The following is a 25,112-nucleotide window of genomic DNA, read 5'->3' as shown; positions in this document are numbered from 1 at the left end:
TGTCAGCTTGTGCCTAGGCATTCCCTGGTGGTGAAGAAACTCCTTATTTCTTTGTGGAGAAGCAGATGGAAGGGGTGGTGCTTGTTTCAGAGCCGCTTTTGTGTGGTGGAGGCTGCGGCCCCACCTTTGGGCATGTTCCCCTCCTCAGAACTTGCCAGGCTATGGAGGGGAGCCCTCCACGTGCTTGGTTTTCATTTACAATCTTACACGATGCTCCCCTGGTGCCATTTCACCCATGCTAACTCATTTCGTGACAACCCTGTGAGATGGGTTCTGTTGCCCCCATTTCACAGATGAAGAAACTGAGGCAGAGGATCATGGAATGGCAACCCAGGCCCCTCCAGTACCTCTTCCCTAGCGCCTGCACCTCCCTGCTGGCTGCGGGTCCTCCCGTCTTCCCGCAGAGCTGAGCCCGTGCCGTGCATGTGGGGCTCAGTCCCGTGGTGGGGGGCTCTGAGGGGGAGCCATGTGGCCACGCTTCTCTCTTTCAGGATTGTGGCTGCTCGGCTCAACGGGTCCCTCGATTTCTTCTCCTTGGAGACCTGCACTGCCTTCAGCCCCCTGCAGTTCCGAGGTCAGAGGGGCTGGGCTCGGCAGGCGCCTGCACCTGGGGCTGGGGCGCCTCTCAGAGACCCCTCACTTGGCCCGTCGTCCCCAGGGCAGGGCAGCTCCCCCACTTCCCCTGTGTACAGCAGCAGTGACACAGTGTGCTGCCGCCTGACCCACACAGTACCCTGCGCACACCAGAAACCCATCACAGCCCTGAAGGCCGCTGCTGGGCGCCTTGTGACTGGGAGCCAGGACCACACACTGAGGGTGAGGGTCGGCCTGGCTCCTGGGAACTGGAGCGACTAGCACAGGGGAGAGTTTGGGGTCAATCATGGTGGGGCTGAGGGGCTGAGCTGTCCTAGGTGAGCTGTGGCAGGGATGTCCCGGCCTGTGTGGTTTGGAAAAATGGAGACCAGAACATGACGCCCGTCCCTGCCCCAGGTGTTCCGTCTGGAGGACTCGTGCTGCCTCTTCACCCTGCAGGGCCACTCGGGGGCCATCACAGCCGTGTACATGGACCAGGTGAGGGGGCTGTACGTGGGTGTGGGCCAGGCCAAGCCATGGCCATTGTTCCTGACTCCTGGGAGGCAGAGCAAGGGCCCCCAAGGACACTAGGACACCGCAGTAGACAGAGGTTCCTGCCATGGTGATCTTATTCCCAACCTCGTTCCTCTAGACTACAGGTGGGAAACACAAGGCCTTCAGGCCGAATCCGGCCCTCCGCCGCCTTTTATCTGCCCCGCACCTTATTTTTACCTGGCGGCAGCGCCAGGCTCTCGCTGAACTGTTAAGGAGTAGCTGCATTTATACAGTCTTGAAATCACATTCGGCCCTTTGAAGGCAACCGCGAGGCTGATATGGCCCCCGGTGAAAATGAGTCTGACACCCCTGCTCTAGACCATGGTGTTGGCCAGTGGAGGACAAGACGGGGCCATCTGCCTCTGGGATGTGCTGACTGGCAGCCGGGTCAGCCACATGTTTGCTCACCGTGGGGATGTCACCTCCCTCACCTGCACTGCCTCCTGCGTCATCAGCAGTGGCCTAGACGACCTCATCAGCATCTGGGACCGCAGCACAAGCATCAAGCTCTACTCCATCCAGCAGGTAGGCAGGTGGGGGCCAGTGTACTCACACTGAGTCAGGGAAGGGCTGACACACTGAGCCTGTCATGTCTTTGCCTCTAGGACCTGGGCTGTGGTGCAAGCTTGGGTGTCATCTCAGACAACCTGCTGGTGACTGGTGGCCAAGGCTGTGTCTCCTTTTGGGACCTAAACTATGGGGACCTGTTACAGACTGTCTACTTGGGTAAGGAGAGTGAGGCCCAGCCCGCCCGCCAGATCCTGGTGCTGGATAATGCCGCCATCGTCTGTAACTTCGGCAGCGAGCTCAGCCTGGTGTATGTGCCCTCTGTGCTGGAGAAGCTGGACTAGGGCGGGCTGGGGGCTCTGTGGAGCCAGCCCACTGGACCTAGTGTGAGGGAGCTCAGTCTTCTGGATCCTGCCTCTGATATGTCCTCCCTGAGGACTATAATATTAAACTTTTTTTAAAAAAACCACATCTGCCAGGGGCCTTGTGAGCCACTTGCGTCTCCTCCTCCCTGTGGCCCCACCCCCACCTCAAAAAGCACTCAGTCAGACCCTTCTCAGTTCCTCAGCTCCAGGCAGCGGCTATATAAGTGCATGGGGCCAGCAACAAGGTTGGGGACGGGGCTCTTAACTATTTCAGAGATGTGGCAGCCAAGGGTGGCCCCAAGGTCACCCACCCAAGCCATGTTTCAAGGCAATTAGTGGGGTTCAGGCTCCCTCTCTGAGGCAGCAAGGGGCAGACACTGGTCACAACAGGTCAGTTTATTCAACAGCAAAGAGCTGAATATATGTCAGGTCCCACAAAGGGGCAGAACCTGACCCAAGCCAAAGCCTGTGATACATCTCCACCCCACAGGAGTGTGGTCTCCACCCCACAGGAGTGTGGGCTGGACCAGGTATGGGGGGAGGAAGAGAGCAGGCCCACCTCGAGGCCCTGCCAGGCACAGGCAGGATGGCGAGACAAAGTAGTGTAGGATGTGGTGGGCCAAGCCTGCTCAAGTCTTGTTGAGTGTCCATAGTGGATCCAGGAGGCTGAGGGGATCATCAGTGGGCCGGGCAGCCCGCAGCCCCTGCCCATTGTGGGCCTGCAGGAAGTTCTGCTTGCTCATACGCTGCTTTCCCCGCAAAGAGCTGTCCAGGGAGAAGGCCTCAGGGGTTAGGGAGGCCAGCAGCTCCAGGGAAGAGGAAGGGGGCCCCAGGCTGGGGGCCTCCGGAACTGGCTGCTCCTCTTCAGGCTGGGGGGCCTCAGGCAAGGGTGAAGAGAGGGGCGGTGGGGAGGAGGACGGGGGCTGGGTGGACTCTGGGAAGCTGGCTGGCAGAGGGCCTGGGCCTGGGGGCTCTACAGGGCCTGGCAGGCAGGCAGCTGGGGAATCCAAGCCCGCAGCAGGCCGGATGCTGAGCTTGGCAATTGTGGCTTGGATGGAGCTGATGGGCACGTCCCCACCGAGGACCAGGTCCTGGGAGTCCTGAGGAAGGTGGTTCTGAAAAGATCAAAGTAGGTGAAGATGGGGTCCCACAGGCTGTGGCTGTCCCAGCAACTCTTTTCCGTCCTCACCTTCTGGCCGATGCTTGTGCCCGCCAACGGTCTGCATGGTGGGGGCACGCCATGGCGCTGCAGGACCTGCTCCACGTGTCTCACCACCGCCTCGTGGCAGAACCTGAGGTGTAGCTGCAGAAGCACATGTGGCCTGGTGAGCTGGAGGGCACCTGTCACCCCAGGGCAGGTGCCTAACCCAGCACCCAGGACCCTTACCTTCTCCTGCAGCATGTGCTTCCTCTGCTGCCGCATGCGCCGCACCAGCTGAGGCAGCTCAGGGAGCCTGTTCCCCGCCTCCACCTCCTGCACGGCTGCGTAGAGCAGTGCAAAGGCTCCCGTGCGGCCCACGCCAGAGCTGCGGCAGGAACGGGGTGTTAAGGCCAAGAGCCTCTGGCAGCTGCCCCTCCCTGCAGCCTGATAACCCAACTACCTGCAGTGCACGACAATGGGGGTGTGCAGGGGCCGCTGGTGCAGGTAATGTGCGTGGACCTCCTGGATGAAACGCAGCAGGTTGCTGGGGCTGTCGGGCAGGCCTCTGCAGGGGTGGGGTATAAGAGTCAGGCCTGACCAGAGGGCCTCACCACCCCTCCCAGGACTCCCAGCCCCCTGGGGCCACCGACGCACAACTCAGGCCAGGTGGGGAAGTGGAGGTGCACGAGCGAGCGCTTCAGGCTCTGGTCACGGAACTGCAGGCTCAGCACCCGCTCCACGTGGGTCTCGGTGGTACGGACACTGCTCAGAGCCAGGCTCAGGGCGCCATGCACCATGGGCTGGCCTCTCTCCGTGGGGAAGTAGCGGGCCACCTTTTGCTGAGGGGCACAAAGCGGACAATTAGGGCTACTGTCCCAGGATCCCTGCTGGGCACCCATCCAACCTCCATCTCACCTTCTCCATCTCAGCCTCAGACACCAGCATGACAATGACCGACACTTTCTGCTCGTGCACCATGAGCCAGAAGTCAGCAGCCGTGCCAGGCAGAGGGGCCTGGGTGGCCACCAAGGGCGGGCAGTACGGTGAGAGCCCCTCCACACGGCTGGCGTTGATGTAATCGTCCTTGCCTGAGCGCAGCACCACGCGGTTACTGTCATAGGGCATGATGTCCTGGTGCCGGTTCTTCAGTGAGTAGCAGCGGGCGATGGCGATGGAGCGGCCACGGGCATCCTGTTCCTGTGCGTCCTGCAGCTCCCGCCAAACAGCATCCAGAGCCCCAGTGTCGCCCAGCTGGCCCCGAAAGGCCTCCAGCTCCTGCTGCAGCTGCTGCAACCTCTCAGGGTGCTCATAAGGGTCCCGCTCAATCAGCCGCAGGGCCTGCGGCCGCCAGCCCTCAGCTGCATCCACTTTCGTAGGCTGCAGCAGGGGCTGCCCGCCCCCAGGAGGCTGGGTGCCACCATGCTGGCTCTCTGGGCTGGAGGAGAGCAGGTCTGCAGCCGCAGCACCCCGGCGCACACTTGGGGGCGGCTCTGCTGCAGGGGCCCGAGGAGGAACTGGGCCAGGTGCTGGTGATGGGGCAGGTGAAGGCACCAGGTGGGGACTAGGGGTGGCCTGGCTGGCAGGTGAGGGGCCTTGAATGGAGAGAGGGGCTGCTTGGGGGCCCAGGGGCCTGGGGGAAGGGGCAGGACCATATGCCAGAGTGGGATGAGGAGGTGGAGGGGGTCCAGGGCTGGAGAAAGGCAGAGCCCCTGAGGGTGGGGGCAGGGGATCCTGAGAGGGACCAGGATAGAGCTGGCTGTGTAGGGGTGGAGGTGGCTGCCCCAGGACACCAGGCTGAGGAGCAAAGGGGTAGGGTGGTTGGGAGGCTACAAGTCCTGGGGCGGGGGATGGGAAGAGGTGGGGATGCTGGAGTGGAAGGGGCTGTTGGGGCGGCTGGGGCCCGAATGCCACTCGTGCGGGGTGAAGAGGGGGTTGGGGCCCAATCCGTGGGGCTGGAAAACCTGTGGGGATCCCAGGAGGAAAGTGCTGGGCTGGGGGTGCTGTGAGGGGCTGCTTGGGCCCCAGAGGGTAGGGGCAGAGCATGAGCTGTGACTGGGCTGGTGGTACTGGGAAGCAGGGCTGGGGAGGAACGGGGGTGGGATTCGGCCGGGGTGCTGTGTGGCTGGAGATGGGAGCCTGGACACTGTCTACTGTGGTGGTGGCCGGCCGAATACCCACAGCCAGCTCTGGGCCTGAGAACTGGGGAGGTGGGGCAGAGGGCAGACCTGCAACTGGGGGGTGAGGCCCTACACCCCCATAGGGACTGCTCACTATGCTGTGCTGGGGGGAAGAGCGGGGCACAAGGCCCAGCTCCGGTGTGTAGGCAGGGGCTGGGTAAACAGGTCCAGGTGCCATGGCCAATGCAGGGGGTCCCGGGGCCTGGGGGGCCCTGGGCTGTAATACCTGTGTGGGGCCCGAGTAGCTGCCCGGGGGTAAGGGGCCTGAGAGATAGTGGGCTCCTGGGGCCACGGAGCTGGGGAAAGGGCCAGGAGCAAAGCGGAGCGTGGCAGTAGTTCCCAGGAAGGCATCGGGGGGCAGGCTGCGCAGCTCCTCAGGTGGGTCTCCTGTCTCCCCTGCCTCACCCTCCTCCCTGCGGGGCAGCAGTGGCTTGGGGGCTGTGGGCCGTGGTGGTGGCTTCTTCTTCAGCTCCCTATGGGATGACGAGGTAAGGAGGGGAGCCAGCCCCCTATCAGCCCAGACTGGATCTGGGCTGCAGCTGCCCCACGGTCCCGGGGCCTCACCCACCTGTCCAGGAGCTGCTGACGGGCAGCCTCTCGGACCCGGCAGACTGACTGTGCCCGTTCCAGGAGAGCTGCCACCTTGCTCTCTAGGTCTGCATAGAAGTCCTTGCCCTCTTGGGACTTCTTCATCAGGTCCTCATAGGCTTCATAGGAGGCCACCAGGGTCTGTAGTGTGGAGTTCCACCTGGCGGGCAGAAGAACCAGCAGGTGGTGAGCAGCTGGAGCCCAGCTCTGGACAGGACTGGGGTGAGAGCACAGGGCCAGGCACTGACTTCTGGTCCAGCTCGTTGAGCACCCGCCGCACGGCCGCATACTGCACGTTGGCCTCTGTCAGCGCCCGGAGGACGTTGTCCTGGGCAGCCAGGTTCTGCTCCAGGTACACCCTCAGCTGGTCGTACTTCTTCAGCTGCTCCTCGAACAGCTTCTGAGGGAGTATTGGGGGGTGGAAGACACTCAAGGCTTTGCCACCTAAGGGCGGAGCCCCAAGTCAGGGCCCCACCACCCTGCTTCCCGCTCTCGCTCCACCTTCATCTCCGAGTGGTCCGTGGTGACTAGTGAGGCAGTGATGTCATCCTTCTGGATGAGCTCCCGCAGCTGCTGCTCCAGAGACATACGCTGGTCCCGCATCTCCTGCACCTTGGCCAGGACACGCTTCAGGTTCTGCAGCACAGCCTTGTCCTCTGGGGACAGCAGTGGTCAGTGAGGACAGAGAAGCCCCCCGATGTCTGAGCCCATGGGCACAGGACAGGTGGCGCTCACCTGGGGTGAGAGCCGGTGTGGGCAGGGCAGCCCGGACCTGGTCCAGTGGCCCGCTCAGCAGGCGGAGGTTGCCGACGTGCAGGTTCATGGCACGGTGCAGCTCGCTGTTGGTGAAGGAGGCCTTCTCGTGGACCTCCATGTACTTGGACCATTCTCGCCTCACCTCCGCCAGCTCAGCCTTGGAGACCACCGTGCTGGCCCCTGCCTGGCCCACTGCCTCCTGCAACTTCTGGTCGAGCAGCTCGTCCTCCTCCAGCAGGTCCCTGATGTCCTTCAGAGAGGCCTCCACGTCGGTGAACACACCGGACAGCACTGAGGGTGTGTATGGGGGGGGGACAGCTCCTGAGGCAGGCAGACCAGGCACCCACTCTGGCCTGTCCCCCATGACACAGAGCTGCCCCCTCAGTCAAGGGCCTGTGTGAGCCCAACCCTCCGAGCACCAGACACAGGGCATGGCAAGGGGAAGGGCACTTGTGCCAAGTGCACAGAGAAGTGCACCCTCCATCCTTTGTGAACAGGGGGTGCGGACAAGGCCACAGCAGATGACACCATCACATCGTTCCCACCATCCACTGCCTTCACCACCCCCGCACCTTGCATGGACTGGACGAGGCTCCGGACAGTGTCGGGCCGCACACTGAGCGCTGCGCACTTCTCCATGAGCTGGGGCGGGATGTGGCTGTACGTGTCCAGGCTGTCCACTGTCTCGGGGTCTAACCGCATGGAGTCCATGAACTGGCTGTGGGGGCACCAGGACCAGGTGGGTGCTGGGTGCTGGCCCGAGCCCTCACACAGGAAAGGTGAGCACAAGGGGAACCCCGCCCAACTGAGGATGGGCCTGAGGCCCTAGCAGACTGCAGATCAGCACTGACCTCCACCCCAAGGCCTGGCCCCCAGAACATGCCCGGGGCACTGCTGAGAACACTGGGACAGAAGGGACAGACCCTCCCCACTGACTCTCACTCACCTTACAAAGCTAGCACACACCAGGCCTTGGGTGGGGAGGGCAGAGCTGGGAAACACTTTGCCACTCCTTTCCCAGTTGCAGGAGGCACCAGAGACCCACTCAGGGCCTGGTTTGTAAGCCCCAGGCCCCCCACCCCTAGCCCCACACTCACTCCAAGACCTCATTCTTGTCCTCAATCTTGGCCATCATCTCTCGAAGCAGCTTGGCTTTCTCTTCACTGTGGGAGAAGGGACGGAGCAGTTGCCGGAAGCCTGCGTCTTGAGACATCCCAATCCCACCAGTGCAGAGGGCAGGGCCAACCGCTCCCACCCACCTGTACAGTGATGAGGCTTCATGGGCAGCCATAGGTACCAGTTTGGCAAAGATGTCAGGCCCTGTGACAGCTGGGTCTGTGGGGTTCACTGGCAGGGGCTTCACCAAGGGGGCACCTGGGAGGGAGAGGAAACAAGTGGGGACCAGGCCCATGCAAACCTCAAGTCTGCCTCCGTGCCACCCACCACTGCACCCCCGCCCTGTCCTCAGCTGCAGACCTTTCACAGGCTGAAGGGTGTCCAGTGCTGGGACAGCCTCGTGGTAGATGAAGTCATTGTCCTTCTTGGCAGAATTGCACCTGGGGGTCCAGACAAGGGGGAGTGAGTCAAGAGTCTTAGACAATCAGCAGGGATCCGGGAGCTGGCCTCCCATGCGGGCCACTGCTCCCTGGCACTGGTGGCTTTCTCCCAAGGATGCAGGCAGAGGGCCAGGACCCTTCCCATTGGGCAGGAACCAGGCCAACCCAGCCCCACAGACTCACTTTCCTCCAATGACGTCCATAGTGAAGCGAAGCGCATCTTGCACAGTGTCAGGCTGGCCCTGTAGGGTAGGGATGTGGGGGTTCAGCACCTGCTAAGGCCGGTGCCAGGACACCCCTCAGCCCACCAGGCTCACTCCCCGTCCTCTCAGGGCTCTGAGGAGCAGCCAGGCCCTTCCTCAACTCTACCTTAGCCAACTTGATGGCTTCATTGAGCTTGTCCAGGGCACTCTGGAAGTATGCGACCTGCGGGGAACAGCAGGCACCCCCGTCAGCCCTTCCCTGCTTGGACTCTCCCCTTCCTGCCACCCCACTGAGCCCCGCCTGGCCATCGGATGACTCATTAAAAGCAAGAAGCTGAGGAGGCAGCCGGGTGCCATCCAAGAGCACAGTGGTCAGCATCACACTGTGCTCCACCCACAGTGTAACATCCAACCAGCCAGACCCGCTGCAGGAGTCAGCTATGCCTGCTCGTCCCCAGGAGAGACGGGACACAGCAGGCCTGCAGCGGGGGGGTTGTCCCAGTGTGGGGAGGTGAGCGGCAAAGAGAAGACCAATTCTGTTTGGGAGGGGAGCCCACGGGCCTCTCACTAACAAGGCTGGAACTAGTCTTGAGTCCTCTCCTCACCACAAATCACTCACCTGCTCCCCGAACTTCTGCTGCTCCTCGGCCTGCTTCCCCATGTGCAGCTGGGAAAGAGAAGAGTGGTCACTACTTACTTCCCAAGCTGCGGCAGCCCAGCCCAGCCCAGCCCAGCCCAGCCCAGCGCCGGGGCCGCAGCGCCCTCACATGAGCCACAGCCGCGAAGTAGTAGATCTTCATCTGTACCAGCTTCTTCCAGTCCTTCTGGATACGGCCCAGCAGTGAGGCAGTATCGGGGTTCTCCAAGGCCCGGCAGGCCTCCTTGTAGTAATCCACCACCTGGGAGCCAGGTGGGGTTGTCAGTGGGGCGTCAGCAGTAAACCAAAGGCCTGCCCTTGGGCCCTCGAGGGCCACTGTCTCCCCCATCCCTACCTGTGCACTGATGCGGGCCACCAGAAAGCTCTTCCTGTTGTCCAGCATGGACTTCTCCAGAAGACACTCCTGGGCCTGGCCCTGCGACCACAAGTGCAGGCGCATGCCCAGGTCACCCTCAGGCCGTGCCCTTCCCAGCAGACAGACCCCGGGGCTCCCCTCTGCAGGTCCTCTCTCTGCCAGCCTCCCCCGTCCTGCACTGCACCTGCTCAGGGCCTGGCCGAGGGTCCAGCCCTAACTGTCCCCTCCCTGAATCCAGCCCCGTTCCAACAAGAGCCCCGCCTCACCAGCATGAGGTTGACATTGAGAGTGAGGATCTGGCGGCTCATGTCAACGCTGTAGGCCTGCGGGAAGTGCTCTCGCAGGTAGGCGAAGGCGCCTGCCGCACACTGGAAGTGAGTGCAGGAGACCTTCATGCCCTGGGAGGGAAGAGAGGGAGGATGGCCGGGCGGCGCCAGACTGCTGCTGTGTCCACACCCACGGGGCAGGGCTCAGTTCAACTCTGCAGTCTGAGAACACTCTGCAGCCCACCCTGGTTATGGCCCATGTCCCACCGACTGCCCACCCCCCTCACCTCTTCCGACACCCGCTTGTCCATGGCACCCAGCATGGAGTGTAGTGCACCTGCGGAGGCAGAGGACGCAGCGTCAGGGCTAGTCGGGGGTGCTCCCCACACCTGGGTTAGCGGTATGGCAGGGGCAGCACTGTCACCCACGTGCAGGAAAATGGTCTGAGAACTGGGGCAGTGGGTCCAAGGACACAGCAAAGCTGCGCGCACAGGGAAGCTCCGAAGCCCAGCCAAGCCCCTCTGTGTCCTGCTATGCACCAAGTAGGGGTGTGCGTGGACGAAGGAGGGGTTCCTGTCCACAGAGCCCAGCCTAGAGGTCCAATCTGGAAGCTTCAGTGACACCCACACAGGACTCTAGGGCTGGCTCCCCAAGCTTTCCTCTGAGCCAGGACAGGCCGAGCCATCAAGGCCGACAGCAGGACTGCCAGAGGCTGACCTCGCTTCCTGCTGCCTGAAGCAGCCAGAATTGGAAGGCGGGGTCAGGAGTGGTCTAGTCTAAACAGGCCCTGTCAGCCACTCTCCCCGCTGAAACACACTGTGTGGCAGCCGGCCCCAGAAGAGCCTCTCCCAGCAGGGTGGCTCCCTGTGGCCCAAAAAAGAGGCGCTGGCAGAGATGTGGGCGAGGTAGTGAGGGTAGAACCCAGGTACCTTCCCTCTGTCTGCCCACAGCCCTGTGGCCTGGTGCTCAGCTCAGGTCCAGGGTTGCAGGGCTAGGAGGCAGGGCCACAGAGAGGGGTTCAGGCTGCTCACCAAGGTTGTAGAGAATGCAGGCCTGCTCGTACTTGATGTCCTCGTGGGCCACAGACTTTCCAGAGAAGATCTCAGTCCTGCAGACAGGCCACACCAGTCACCTTGAGGGGAGGAGCTGCCCAGAGCCCCGAGGCTGGGTGAGGGGACCAGCTACCCCTGTGTAGGGTTGGAGGGAGGGAGGCCCTGGGAGACCACACCAAACTGCTCCCCACCCTGTGCAGCAAGGAAAAGGGAGGGAGGGAGGGGCATCCCCAGCACCCAGACACCCCAGGGTGGTCCCAGGCTCCCTCCGCCAGCTCTCACCAGGTGACAGGAACAGCGGCTTCCTGGCCTGAGCCCATGGGAACCCGACTCTGCAGGTAGTGGAGCTGGCCTAGGTACTTGCGGAGGACACTGCAGCCCTCAAAGTCCCGTGGGACCCGCACGGCGTTCTGCAGGGCAGATGGGAAAAGCTGTCATTACTTGGAGAAGAGGACAGGTAGGTCTGCCTGCCCCAGACGCCCAGGAAATATGCATCGGAGCTGGAACAACTGCACCCCCAGGGGACCCAGAGAGAGCCCGCTGCTGCACCGGTGGTTGGTCACTCACCACATCACCCCAGTGGCCAGGGCTGGTGGGCAGACTCAGTCCCCACTTTCTGGAGGCAGTTCACAACATGCATTAGAATTTCTAACATACTTAATTCTGACCCACAGCTCAGTATCTAAAAATACGCAGTAAGAGATATCCAGAAGAGCAACTGCTTGAGTAAGCATGCGTGGTACTCATCACAGCATTTTTAACAGGATCAAATACTGAACGCCACCAAAATACCCACTAAAGAGGGTTGTTTATTTTTATTTTAAAATATATTTTATTGATTATGATATTACAGTTGTCCCATTTTCCCTTTATTCCACTCCATCCTGCACACCCCCTTCCTCCCACGTTCCCCCCCCATAGTTCATGTCCATGGATCATACATGTAAGTTCTTTGGCTTCTACATTTCCTATACTATTCTTACCCTCCCCCTGTCTACCTTCTACGTACCATTTATGCTACTTATTTTCTGTACCTTTCCCCCCTCTCTCCCCCTCCCACTCCCCTGTTGATAACCCTCCATGTGATCTCCATTTCTGTGGTTCTGTTTCTGTTCTAGTTGTTTGCTTAGTTTTCTTTTCTTTTTGTTCTAGGTGTGGTTAATAACTGTGAGTTTGCTGTCATTTTACTGTTCATATTTTTTATCTTCTTTTTCTTAGATAAGTTCCTTTAACATTTCATATAATAAGGGCTTGGTGATGATGAACTCCTTTAACTTGACCTTATCTGAGAAGCACTTTATTTGCCCTTCCATTCTAAATGAAAGCTTTGTTGGATAGAGTAATCTTGGATGTAGGTCCTTGCCTGTCATGACTTGGAATACTTCTTTCCAGCCCCTTCTTGCCTGTAAGGTCTCTTTTGAGGAATCAGCTGACAGTCTTATGGGAACTCCTTTGTAGCTAACTGTGTGCTTTTCTCTTGCTGTTTCTAAGATTCTCTCCTTCTGTTTCATCTTGGGTAATGTAATTATGATGTGCCTTGGTGTGTGTTTCCTTGGGTCCAACTTCTTTGGGACTCTCCGGGCTTCCTGGACTTCCTGGAAGCCTATTTCCTTTGCCAGATTGGGGAAGTTCTCCTTCATTATTTGTTCAAATAAGTTTTCAATTTGTTGCTCTTCCTCTTCTCCTTCTGGTACCCCTGATTCGGATGTTGGAATGTTTAAAGGTGTTCTGGAGGTTCCTAAGCCTCTCCTCATTTTTTTGAATTCTTGTTTCTTTATTCTGTTCTGGTTGAATGTTTGTTTCTTCCTTTTGGTCCACATCGTTGATCTGAGTTCTGGTTTCCTTCCCATCACTATTGGTTCCCTGTACATTTTTCTTTATTTCACTTAGCATAGCCTTCATTTTTTCCTCTAATTTGCGACCAAATTCAACCAATTCTGTGAGCATCCTGATTACCAGTGTTTTGAACTCTGCATCTGATAGGTTGGCTATCTCTTTGTCACTTAGTTGTATTTTTTTCAGGAGCTTTGATCTGTTCTTTCATTTGGGCCATTTTTTTTTTTTTGTCTCAGTGCACCAGTTACATAGTGACGGGCGGAGCCTTAGGTGTTCACCAGGGCAGGGCAACCCATGTCACTGCGCTGTGACGCTGTGTGGGGGGGAGGGGTCAGAGAGGGAGCAATGGCGCTTGCTCCGCTCTCTGCTGGTTTTCAGTCACTTCCCCCGCTACCCACAATCAAATTGGGCCCCTCTAGTGCTGATTCCCGAGTGGGTGGGCTTGTGCACACTCTAGGCCCCTGTGGGTCTCTCCAACAACCTCTCCTGTGAGACTGGGAGTTTCTCCTTCTGCCGCCTCAACCCCCACAGGTGTTTTCAGTCAGGGGTTTGAGGCTTTATTTCCCCGTGCTGGAACTCTGGGGTGTGCAGTCTGTCTCGCTCCCCAGTTGTTCCTCCCAGTTTATCCGCACGCGAATGAGGGACCGCCAGCTCCGCAATCTGCCGCCTCGCTGGGTCCGCCAGCTGCTGCCTCTCCACCCCTCCTACCAGTCTGGATGAATGTTTCTTCTTTATCTCCTTGGTTGTTGGACTTCCATACAGGTCGATTTTCTGTCAGTTCTGGTTGTTTTTTTTTGTTTTTAAATTGTGTTGTCCTTCTTTTGGTTGTGCGAGGAGGCAGTGCGTCTACCTATTCCTCCATCTTGGCCAGAAATTAAAGAGGGTTGTTTAAACAAAACTCAAAACAGACTCATGGACACAGAGAATAGATTGATGGTTTCCAGGGGTGGGGAGCTGGTGAAAAGGTGAACAGGTGAGCACAGACGGGCAGCCACAGAGTAGTCATGGGGATGTGAAGTACAGCCCAGGGAACACAGTAACACTGGAAGAACTGTGCGTGGTGTCAGACAGGTACTGGGGTATCAGCGGGAGCGCTCTGTAAAATACAGGGTTATCTAACCACTATGCTGTCCACCTAAAACTGACACAAAATGTTAAATGTAGACTGTAACTGAGAAATAAAGACAGAGCCTCGGGGACCTGTGGGGCACCATCAAGCAGACCAACATACGCATTGCTAAAGTCTCAAAACAAGGAGAGAGAGAATATTTGAAGAAATAATAGCCAAAAACTACCCAAATTTGATGAAAGACATGAATATAAACATCAAAGAAGCACAATGAAGTCCAGGAAGCTCAGAGAGTCCCAAAGAAGCTGGACCCAAGGAAGCACTCACCAAGCCAAATCATAATTACATCACCCAAGACTAAAAATAAGGAGAAAATCTTAAAAGCAGCAAGAGAAAAGGAGAGAGTTATCTACAAAGGAGTTCCCATCAGACTGTCAGCTGATTCCTCAAAAGAAACCTTACCAGTAAGAAGGGGCTGGAAAGAGCTGGAAAGAAATATTTGAAGTCATGAAAGGCAAGGACCTGCACCGAAGATGACTCTATCCAGCAAAGCTTTCATTTAGAATGGAAGGGCAGATAAAGTGCTTCCCAGATAAGGTCAAGTTAAAGGAGTTCATCATCACCCAGCCCTGATTATATGAAATGTTAAAGGGAATTATATAAGAAAAAGAAGCTCAAAACTATGAACATTAAAATGGCTATAAATTCACAACTGTCAACAACTGAACCTAAAAAACTAAGCAAACAAGCCAAACAGGAACAGAATCGTGGATGTGGAGATCATCAGCTGGGTGAGGGAAGGGGGAGAATGAGGGAAAAGGTACAGGGATTAAGAAGTACAAATATGTAGGTATAAATAGGCAAGGGGATATAAAGAACAGTGTAGGAAATGGAGAAGCCAAAGAACTTATATGCATGACCCATGGACATGAACTAAGGAGGGGACTGCTGGAGGAAATGGGGGTATGGGGTGGAGGGGGGCAAAAGGGGAAAATTTGGGATAATTGCAATAGCATAATCAATAAAACATTTAAAAAAAATAGATCAGTTCCTTTGCTTCAACATCATAAAAGCCATATATGAAAAGCCCTATGCTAACATCATACCAAATGGTAAAGAACCGAAAGCTTTCCAAGACCAAGACCAAGACCAAGATAAAGATGCCTAATTCTCACCGCCTGTACCAACACAGCACTGGAGGTCCCACCAGAGCAATCAGGCATGAAAAAGAAAGAAAAGGGCCCTGACTGGTGTGGCTCAGCTAGTTGGGCGTCGTCCCACGAAACAAAAAGCTACAGGTTCAAGTCCCAGTCAGGACACATGCTCAAGGCTGCACAGTCAGTTCCAGGTAGGGGTGCACACAGGAGGTACCCCATCAATGTTTCTCTCTCACATCCACATTTTTTCTCTATCTCACTCTCCCTTTCTCTCTAAAATAAATAAACATACCCTTGGGTGAGAATTTAAATAAATGAATAAATAAATGTTTACAGTAGCAACAAAAAATTACCAGAAATGAACTTAACCGAAGACAAAAGGCTTGTACCCTGAAATTATAAAATGTTTCTGAAAGAAACTAGACAGTAAATGTCTTTTTATTTTCACTAAAGACATTATATAAATTTTAAAATAATCTGTATTCATGTAGTAGAAGACTTATTATTGTTAAGGCAGCCAAAGTCCCCTAAATGATCTACACTTTGAGATTGTACTTTTCAGGAATTCAGTTCAATCCATATCAAAATCTCAACAGTATTTTTCTGTAGAAATAGAAAAATCCATTTTAAAATTCATATGGAATATCAAACAACCAAAACAATCTTGAAAAAGAAGGACCAAGTTGGAGATTTCACAATTCCTGATTTTAAAACTTATTACAAAGCTGTAATAATCAAAACAGCGAGGCTGGCGCTGCATAAAGAGAGACATACAGACCAACAGAATACAAGAAAGAGCCCAGAAAGAGCCCTTGTGTGTGCCCCCACCAAATTCATATATTGAAGTCCTAAGCCCCAGTATCTCAGAATGTTTTCATAATTGGAGCTACAGCCTACCAGCCTACTGTGGTTGGTTTTGTATGGTATACATATTATATGTAAATTAAAAAATTTAAATATGTATATAAAAATTGTGAAAATGATTTTTAGGATTGTCTTTTTTTTTTTTTTTGCTTTTTAGTATTTTCCAATTTTTCTATCATTACTTTTATTATTACAGAGGAAAAAATACTGCATTAAAATAAGAACACAGTTGCAGGTGGTTTCTTTAACTCTACTGATTCTGTTCACACCTGCATAAAAATATTATCCTCCTACCTGTCTGAGCAACTCCAGCTTCTTCAGTTCCTCGTTGTAGGCTTCTGGATTCTCTCCGTAATTCTTCAGGACAAACTAGAGAGAGAGAGAAGAGAATGTAGACCCGTGATGGAGGAGACTCCCCAGCTCCTGACCCCTGCTCTCTGAGTCCTCACAATCACCAGTGAGGGCTCAGGACCAAGTCCAGACCCCCGACCACGAGCTCATCTCCTGGACCACCAGAAACTCAGTAACGGGAGCACCAAGATGCTGACCACAGAGCCTCCTCCTTTGAGGAAAATGGAAAATAAGACTGGTCGACTCTACCTGAACTCCAGGCTGGTCCTCACCAGGCCGCAGCCCTCCCTATGATGCCCAGGACTCTGCCAGCCCAGGACGCTGGGGAACTTAGGTAGCTGAAATGGGGTCCTCCGGAACATTCTCAAACAGACCACAAGTTCAAGCCTCCCTTGAGGACTGCACCCCGCTGTGTTCTGGGGTCAAAACCATGATGAACCCAAGAACAAATGCAGGCAAAAGCACCAACAAGAGTGTGAGTGCAAGTCGTCTTCACCAGCCCACCCTCCCAGCTGGGAAAGGCTGCCACAGACAGAAGTGATCTGCAGCGTCCTCTTCCGTGAGGAAAGGCCGCGGATGAGTCACAGGGATGACCCAGACGGCAGGGTGAAGGGAAGGTCACTGACCACACCGGAGAGGGAACCGGCATGCCTGCCCACCGCCAGCCTCACTGTCTTGGACAGTGAGCGCACTCACCGGTCTGGAGGCATGGTCAGAACCAAAGGGCCCCTTGTTCACCAGAAGGAACCCACAGATGGAGGCAGCTGGGGCTGCCCCTGCTGCAGGACCTGCTGCCTGGGGCCTGGGCTGGCGATCTGGAGGGCCAGGTCCACTCACTCCACAAAGACTGAGGGCACCGATGGAAGGCCAGCTCACAAGGTTCTTTAAGGCCTTGGCCAAGGCTTGTGAGCAGAGAAGGAAGGAGCCTGCGAAGGCTGGGAAGGGGCGGCCCGCTCTGTCCAGCAGCACACACACACCCTGTCTGTGGCCCGCCCACCTTTCCAGGGGTCCCTTCCCAGGACCTATGTCTAAGGAATTGGCCACAAGGGAACCTGGAAGGCTGAGTGACAGCTCCCACCTGCCTTGGTAGGGAAAGTGAGAGGAGCGACAGGGAGAAGGGAGGCGACTGCTGAGCTTATTACAGAACCATCCAGCATGCCCCCAAACCTCTGGCCCTGACCCCTCTTCTGTCCGTTTTACCTCCTGAAAGTCCTCTTGAGTGACCAAGGGCTTTCTTCTCTGTCCCCCTGCCACCTCTGGCCTGCGCAACCCACCCCTTCTAACCCATCCCCTTCCCAGTGGCCAGGACTATCTCACACAGCTCCAGTCATCACTCCCAACCTTGAATCCTTCCCAGACTCACACCCCTGGGGACAAAATAAACCAAAACATGCCTTTCTCAGGATAGCCAGGTTAGGGAAATGAGCCATCTAAAGAGAAAAACTGTCTGAAAAGAACGCACAACAGTGGCTCTCCAAAGCCTGTGGGACCAACTCTAGTCTCCTGAGCACAGAGCTCAGGGCCCTGCACTGCCTGCTCCCCTCAGCCCTCAAAGGCCATCCTTGGGCACCTCCTAGGGACGCCGGCCCAGAGTATCCTGGAATGGCTGCCTCCAGGTCTCTGCCAGGACCCAGCAAACGCCACTTCCTCGACTGCTGGCTGCTGCTCCCCAACCCGCTGTGCACCTCAGGCAGGGCCCTGCCAGGGCCCTGCCCCAACAACTCGTGCATCAGGGGCCTTACGAGATGTGCTGGGTTCTCAGCAAACAGCTGCCTTTACAGAAAACGCAGGGGATAGACAAACTGAAAAATACTGCAAGGAGACACTAAGAAATTCAGAAGACGAGACAGTGTACCCAGCAATTACCCCAGTGGCTTTGAAAAAATCAATGTCGCTAAGGAAAGGGGAGGGCAGGAGACTACTCTGTTGTAGAGTGAAAGAAACAAAGAAATACAATATGGGACTCCTGACTGGATTTGGGTTTGGAAGAGTAAGCCATAAAAGATGTTTTCGGGACCACAGGTGGAATTCTAATACAAGTCACAGTAGGAATACTGTGTGGATTTTCGTAGGTGTGATGATGCTGTTGTGGTTATGGAGGAGAGCGTCCATATTTTTAGGATGTGCTGAGATGCACACAGCTTACTTCCCAAGGTTCATGGGACATATCACACACACACGTATGTTTGAACATTTGGAGATGCTCCTCGACTTACGATGGGGTTACATCCTGACACTGTAAGCTGAAAGTGCATTTAACACTATGCAGAGCACTGACTGTTTACTTGTTTACGTTCGTGATCACAGGGCTGGCTGGGAGTGGCGGGTCTTCGCTGTGCTGCCCAGCATCGCAAGATCACAAGATTACCACCATAGAGCATATCACTAGCCCAGGAAGAGAGCAAAATTCACCATCTGAAGTGTGGTTTCTATTGAATGTGTATTGCTTTTGCATCACCGTAAACTAAAAAAATTGTAAGTTGAGCCCTGGTTGATGTGACTCAGTGGTTTGAGCATCCACCTGCAAACCGAAAGGTCACCAGTTCGATTCCTAGGTCAGGGTAGATGCCTGGATTGTGGGCCAGGTCCCCAGTTGGGAGTATGTTGAGAGGCAACCAATGTTCCTTTGACTCTCGTTCTCCCTCCCACTCCCCTCTCTAAAAATAAGTAAATAAAATCTTAAAAAAAAAAAAAAAAAAAGACTGGAGTGATGCTGCCACAAATGGCTGTCTGTATACACAGGTTATTTCCTAAACTCTGAGAAAATCCTGTGTGAACGCTGGTCACTCTCCCAACTAAACGGAGGAAAGAAACTGGCCGAAGGTGCCTAGAGCGTAAAGAGAGGCCACCTCACCATTGCCCTGAATTCTGCGGAGCCCAGAACGAAGTCTGGTTAGGACCCGGAGCTCCGGACAGAGCCCGGGAAGGCCCGGCAGCATGCAGAGCTCGGACCCTGCACCGCAGATCGGTAAGAACCCTGAAGGCACCGACAGGACCCCCGTGCCCCTACAGCTAACAGAGAACCCCCAAAGCCTAGCCAGGCTTTGGGGGCAGTTGGGGATCCTTTTCTGAAGGAACAGTAAGACCTCCGGACAGGTCTGTTAGCTGAGAGCATGTTCAGGGGTCAGAGCCCCTGGTGGGGGAGGGGAGGGGAAGGAAAGAAGGGAGCTAAGAGGGCAAACCATTAACAGAGCCTGGAAAGGCCATTTCCGGGGGAAAGGCCAAGGCAGAGTATCAAGTCCTGGCTGTGCCTCTGGGTTGCTGTGAGATGTGGCCTTGGTTTTTCCATCTGTGAAATGGGGTTAACATTACCTCGTATGTCTGACTCAGAGCTTCTGGAAGGACCTGAACTACTTCCTAAATTGAGAAAGAGGACAGTAGGCTAAAAATACTGTTTACAATATGCCAAGACCTGTACTGGGGACTCACATGCATTAACTCTTGATTCTTACAGGCTTGTGAAGTACCACTAGCTCCGTACCACAGGTGAGGAAAGTGAGGGCCAGATTAGTGATGCGAGCATTCCTAGCGGCCGGCGGGTAACAGCTGGTAAGTGGAGGAAGTGGGACTTAATTAACCCCAGGTCTGTCTGATTCCAACGTCTTTGCTATGTCCGTGACGTTACCCTCTCTTTCACTGAGCAACAAACGGCATGGAATTCTGTAGGCAGCTGAGATCACTGGAAACACCCATCTTGGTCGGGCCATTCTTCTATAGATCAGGAAAATGGGAACCAGGCCTGCGCAACGGCAGTGCTAGAACCATGAGTCCAACGTGCTGTCCCCCGGCCCGGGGACGCACCTTGGGTGTCACTCCCCCTCGTACGAGCGCATTCTCATTCTTTGTGGGTGCTTTTTATGTTTCTGGGTGGCAGAGGTGTCTGGCTTTTGCTCTTAATTTGATCTAACATCTTGGAATTTCACGGTGCTAATTAAAGCAATAACCCAAGAAGAAAAGACATCATACATGTTAGTACTACCTTTGTTCGCCTCCCACATTTTCCCTCCACTTGCAGGGGTGACTCGATATGAGGCGTTCCCTGGGCCCTTCCACAGACACAGAAGTGAGTCCCAGGCACAGGCGGTAAGTTAATACTCTGTGTGCTCTGCTACAGAGTTTTAACGAGATTCATTTTATTCAGAGCAAGGCGTATCACTGCCATGGAAATCTTCAGCCCCTTGGCGTCAGCGTGCCTAGGACCGAATTACAGGCCAAGACCACGGGGGGTAAGATCAGACCTGCGTCCTCACCTGGTTTCCCCAAGTAACATTGAAGGCCTTGGTCACACACCTCCTCTGAATGGTCCCTCAGCCGGGCCCTGGGAACCCCAGGACTCGTTCAGCACTCTCTACACACAAGTGTTTATCGCTTCGCAAGTAAAGGAAAGAATCTAGTGTGAAACAGACACAGGTCCCTGGTGTGTGAGACTGAAGTCGGAGGACAACCAGGACAACCCAGGTCCCCTGGGCCTGGGGAGATTCTGCTGTACCTTGCAAGTGGGCAGGCAGGCTCAGGCAGACCCGCCTGGCGACTGCAAATCTGTGGTAAGAACGGGCAATCACCACCACAGGCAACTGGCGTTGCTGAGGGGCCAGGGCCCTTTCAGGCCTCTGGTCCTCTCAGTTCCCTTTCTGTGAGTGTGGCAAGTTTTTCAAAAGAGTCAGCTGTCCCACGGGAAATCTGGAAGGGGAAAAAATTCCACAAACCTGAAAACCAGGCTCTACCTACATGTGAATAAGATGAACAGTGAAAAGAGGCAACAGGAGTGAGTCCCTATGGTGCAGGTTGGCTGAGTAATAGGAGCACTAAGACCTGTCTGAATTTGGAGGGTGGAACAACTGCCAGGCTGTGAAAGGACCCCTGAGGAGGTACCATTCAATCCGGGTGACGAACAGGAGAAAAGGAATTCCAGTCGCGACCAGAACTAGGAGCAGATGTGAGCACTCCTGTAAGAGAGGCCTTTGTGGCAGGCGTTAAACAGCAGGCAGGCCCTCTGGAGGAGCCCGATGGGAAAATGGAGAATTAGAGAACTCAACCCAGCCCTGGCTGGTGTGGCTCAGTGGATTGAGCACGGGCCTGTGAACCAAAGGGTCATCAGTTTGATTCCCAGTCAGGGCACAGGCCTGGGTTGTGGGCCAGGTCCCCAGTAGGTTGCTCAAGAAACTGCCACACATTGACTTTTTTTTTTCCTCTCCCTCTCTTTCTCCCTTCCTTCCCCTCTCTAAAAACAAATAAAATCTTTTTAAAAAAATAGATCAATCTAGCAGTGTGAAGGAGGGCAAAGGCCAAGAGCCAGAGTTGGCTACCATCTGGCACGTCAGTGCTCGTGGATGGGTTGTTACATGGATCAGCACAAGGTAAGCTCCGTGAAGGCAGGACTTTCTGTCACCGTGCACAGCCCTGAGTCCCCTGGGCTGGCACAGGACAGTCACTGGGTAACCGCGTGTCCAGGGAGCAAGTCAGGGATGAACGCACCGCTGCAGCCGCAGTGAGCCTGACTTGGGCTCGGGGTGGTTAGTCAGGGCGGAGGGCAGGTATTTGGGGTCAGAAGAGGAAAGAACTTCAGACATTAACACTTGCGGCCCAATCACTCACTGATGAAGGGCACGGGGCCCACCTCTACAGCGGTGAGTCAGCGCTCTGGGCTCCGAAGCCCAGGGAGGGAGGTGCAGGGCCAGCAGCACTTCCCCGCAGAGACGTTATGTAGGCCCAGGTATCCCCACCCAAAGCTCGGCACTGCAATTTAAAGCCAGCTTGCTTTGCTCCTAGTACTGATTTCACATTATCCCATAACTGAAGGTACGTCCATTAGGAATGAAAATCAGTACTAACCATTATGAAAGTTTTTTAAATGCCCACCTCTCACCAAAAACAGAAACCCTTCAACTATCTGGAAAACTCCTATTCGTCCTTCAAAACTCACCTCCTTGACAAGCCTTCCCTGATGGACCTGACTTCTACTCTTCCACTAATGGTACCTACCATCTAGCTTTAACATGCCCTTTACGAGACGATGATTCCATGAAAAAGTGTTGTTTCTTATTCACCTGTACCATCATGGCTCAGCATAGTGCACAACAGGCTGACCTTAACAGAATAAATTTTTACCCTTCTACCCTAAATTAAATTCTGACCCTCGGCTCCAAGTCACTGGTGAACGTTCCCACAGCTCAGAGCTGCGCAGTGGCAGAGGCGGCGTGGGGGCTCTAGGGTGGGGAGAGGAGTCAGGATCGGGGAGGGTTCCTGGGCTGCCTCGGCTGCAGGAGGAGAGCTCCAGAGTGCCCTGAAGGAGTGGGCCATTCTCCAGCTCAGCCCACCCGCAGTCGGTGAGTTCCTGCAAATCCATGACACAATCTTACCAAGTCAATGGTGGTTCCTTTCCCAATTCCAAAAAAAGAGGAAATGAAGAAAAAGAGCTGATGTCTAGGAAATTGTTGCTTCAGCAGCTGATACCACCTCAGGCAAATGGCTGACCAGGAAGCCCAGGTTCTCCCAGGGAAGTCATCGCTCACACAATACCTTGTCTAGGTGTGAGCTACCAGAGAGAGCGCCAGAGGCTAAGTTCAAACAAAATCCTCTCCTAGGAGCTTCTTAGCTAAGACTTTTTCCACTGGATTTCCATAAAGTTATAGTCACCATCTCTAAATTCCCTCCCAGCTGTCAGTCATTTGAGACATTTTTCTGAGTGCCAACTATGTAGAGGGGATCCTACTAAGCTGTGAAGAGTGCAGAGCTGCACTGGCTGGTGTGGCTCAGTGGATGGAGCACGGGCTGCGGACCAACTGGTTGCCGGTTCGATTCCCAGTTGGGGCACATGCCTGGGTTGTGGGCCAGGTCCCCAGTGGCGGTGTGCGTGAGAGGTAGGCAATGTTTCTCTCCCTCCCTTCCCCTCTCTAAAGATATATAAATCGTTACTAACATTTTTTTTGCCAAGCCAACTATTAAAGATTCTGATTCATTAAAGACACTTTTGGTTGTATTTTTTAGCAATATCCATGTTTCCGTTGTTTGAAAACATTTTATTCTTTGTTTGGATAAATAAAATCTTAAAAAGAAAAAAAGGCATGGCGATGTCTTTCAGGTCACTTCAACTGAACAGGGGGTTAAACACAGCACAGACAACTGACCGGGAAAAGGATGAAAAGAGTTAGGGATTCAGAAAAGGGAAAGCACTGCAGTTGTATGAAAGAGCAGACAGACAAGTGAACAAAGCCTGGGAAAGATGTAACAAAAGCTTGGCATTTTAGATTAATCTAATGCCCTGGTTTTACAAATGAGGAAAAAGAGGTCCAAAGAGTTTAAATGATGGACTCAACAGAATTCAAACTGCTGGTGCCTGAACTAGTGCAGTGGCGGTGTGCAGAGAGGCCGGGGGCTGGCTTCCCGGGAAACCACTTCCACAGCCATTTGCTTTCTCCTGTTTCTTTTCTCAAGCACCCTGACCAGCCAGGTTATTTGAGACTTCCTCTGGCCGCTGCTTTTCTACACGCACTGTGATTAAAAGATGTCAACCTGCAACAACCTTCTGGTTGTTCCTTATCACTTCTGCTCTGACCCTCAATGCAACCAAGTGGCCCTTCCCAAGGCAGCAGACGTCTCGGAGGGCACCTGATGACGGATCAACACACTGCCAGCCACACCTGATCTCGCCACAGAGGCCCCTGGCTTCCAACAACGCCAAGCCTGCCTGTCTCCTCCATCCGACTGAAGATCGAACGCAATGAGTGCTAAGGTCGCTCCGGGACCGACAGCACTGTTTATCCCCTCTGGGCAGTTATGAAAAGCAGCAACCCTCCCCAAAATGACACGGAACAGTATCTTTTGGTCCAAAGTGCTCCCGAATAGGGTTCTTCTTCTTGCACCAAGGGTCAAGAGGTCTGGCATTCTTCTGGGTCACCGGGGCCCCCGTCTTAAAACACATATCCTGAGCCACCCTCGGCGTCCGTCCCAGTCCAGCCGTGGAATGACGGCGCACCGGGGGCCCGGCACAGCCGTACAACCTAGACGGTCGGGGCCGCCCCCCGCTCCCCGCGGGGCGGGTTCTGGCGTGAGAGAAGGCGGAGCAGAACTAGGTCCAGAGCGTCACACCAAGGAAGTGGGGTGCCACGGTGGGAACCGTGGATGGCCCAGGACAGAAGTTAAAAACCAGGCTCCGACGAGACTGCGGTGCTAGCCGCGGGCGGCCGAGGAGGGAGAGAACGGTCTGCGGACGCGCTGAGGAATGGGGGGTGGGCCTGGTTGAGGAAAGCCAGGGAAGGCCGCACTCCACAGGCCTGAGGCTCCGATGGACGCGCAGGGGGCGTCACGCGCTGGCAGACGACGGAGATACGCGGAAGAAGAGGCGGTGGGAGGAGGCGCACTCACCTTCTTCACAGCCGGCTGGAAGTGGAAGTCACCGGCCTCTTTCAGATCCAGCCAGATCATGGGCATGCGGGGCACGGCCTCCATGGCGGACAGCGCCCGCCGGCCACCGGGCCGCTCCCCTTAGCTGCTCCAGCTGCTGGCTCAGCCGCGCGCCCTGCCCCGCCCCTCTGCGCCGGAAGGCACTAGTCACGCCGGGAGGAAAATTGTTCGCAAGGCCTGCTGGGAGATGCAGTCCCCGCCTCTCCCGCGTTGCCTTTCGCGCATGCGCAGTTCGGTCTCCTCGGCGGAGAAAACTTAAAGGGCGAATCTCCAACTGGAGGCGAATGGGTTTCTGGGAGTAGTAGTCTTTTCTCCTTTAGCTGCGGAGTGCCCCATAGGCGGGCTTCCTTCTCCTGGGCCCTTCCTCTTGGGCCTGGCGCTCCACTCTCAAGGGAACAGCTTTAGAGAACGCACCCAAGAACTTGTAGTCCCAAATAGTGTCGCGGGAGGTGGAGGGGGGCGGTAACTGCTATAGTAGAGGTAACGTGACGGGCGGGTCGCCCAAGAGTAGGTGACTTGAAAACTGAGCCCTAAGTCACTATACTCGAGGTCCTAGGTACGTGAGTAATAAGTGGAGGTTGGAGAACAGCTGTTGAGGTAAATGGAGAGTATCATGAGGGCCCTGCCTCAAAAAAAAGAAAGAAAAAAAAAAAGAACTGAGTTGTTGCCTAGAGCAAGGG

The 25,112-nt window shown here is 55.2% G+C and overlaps 2 protein-coding genes across 4 annotated transcripts in view; one reads left to right on the top strand and one right to left on the bottom strand.

The window, feature by feature from the left end:
* The window catches only part of SCAP (SREBF chaperone), a 37,847-nt gene extending 35,743 nt beyond the window's left edge, over positions 1-2,104 (top strand). For 2 of the 3 annotated variants that reach the window (XM_053929407.1, XM_053929405.1), the window contains 4 exons: positions 492-816; positions 991-1,071; positions 1,447-1,653; positions 1,734-2,104. In XM_053929407.1, coding sequence (XP_053785382.1) covers positions 492-816; positions 991-1,071; positions 1,447-1,653; positions 1,734-1,979 — 859 coding nt within the window. In that variant the 3' untranslated portion in view covers positions 1,980-2,104. The remainder of the gene's footprint in view (positions 1-491; positions 817-990; positions 1,072-1,446; positions 1,654-1,733) is intronic. The other variant, XM_053929406.1, reaches the window with a different exon arrangement.
* Positions 2,105-2,376: 272 nt separating this feature from the next.
* Positions 2,377-24,595, bottom strand: PTPN23 (protein tyrosine phosphatase non-receptor type 23). The gene is made up of 25 exons (XM_045199697.2): positions 24,394-24,595; positions 15,973-16,047; positions 11,035-11,162; positions 10,732-10,808; positions 9,988-10,037; positions 9,701-9,832; positions 9,414-9,494; positions 9,189-9,320; positions 9,041-9,088; positions 8,588-8,644; positions 8,402-8,460; positions 8,139-8,218; positions 7,922-8,036; positions 7,760-7,825; positions 7,235-7,380; positions 6,642-6,953; positions 6,408-6,562; positions 6,155-6,306; positions 5,887-6,066; positions 4,057-5,791; positions 3,796-3,980; positions 3,602-3,706; positions 3,388-3,526; positions 3,190-3,303; positions 2,377-3,115 (listed from the first exon to the last, which is right to left on the bottom strand). Exons 1-25 carry the CDS (start codon positions 24,475-24,477, stop codon positions 2,630-2,632), a joined length of 4,893 nt encoding a protein of 1,630 aa, XP_045055632.2. The 5' UTR covers positions 24,478-24,595; the 3' UTR covers positions 2,377-2,629.
* Positions 24,596-25,112: the final 517 nt, after the last annotated feature.

This window comes from Desmodus rotundus, chromosome 8 (genome assembly GCF_022682495.2).
Source record: "Desmodus rotundus isolate HL8 chromosome 8, HLdesRot8A.1, whole genome shotgun sequence".
NCBI lineage: Eukaryota > Metazoa > Chordata > Mammalia > Chiroptera > Phyllostomidae > Desmodus > Desmodus rotundus.
The sequence above is the reverse complement of the archived record's forward strand: the minus strand, read 5'-3'. Positions and strand labels throughout refer to the sequence as shown.

Excerpts from the sequence above, each read along its gene's own strand:
- PTPN23 (XM_045199697.2), bottom strand. The coding sequence starts at position 24,477 with ATGGAGGCCGTGCCCCGCATGCCCATGATCTGGCTGGATCTGAAAGAG. Across the intron at positions 6,954-7,234 it reads CCTCGTCCAGTCCATGCAAG|TGCTGTCCGGTGTGTTCACC; the intron begins GTGCGGGGGTGG and ends ACACACCCTCAG. Across the intron at positions 3,527-3,601 it reads CCCATTGTCGTGCACTGCAG|CTCTGGCGTGGGCCGCACGG; the intron begins GTAGTTGGGTTA and ends TTCCTGCCGCAG.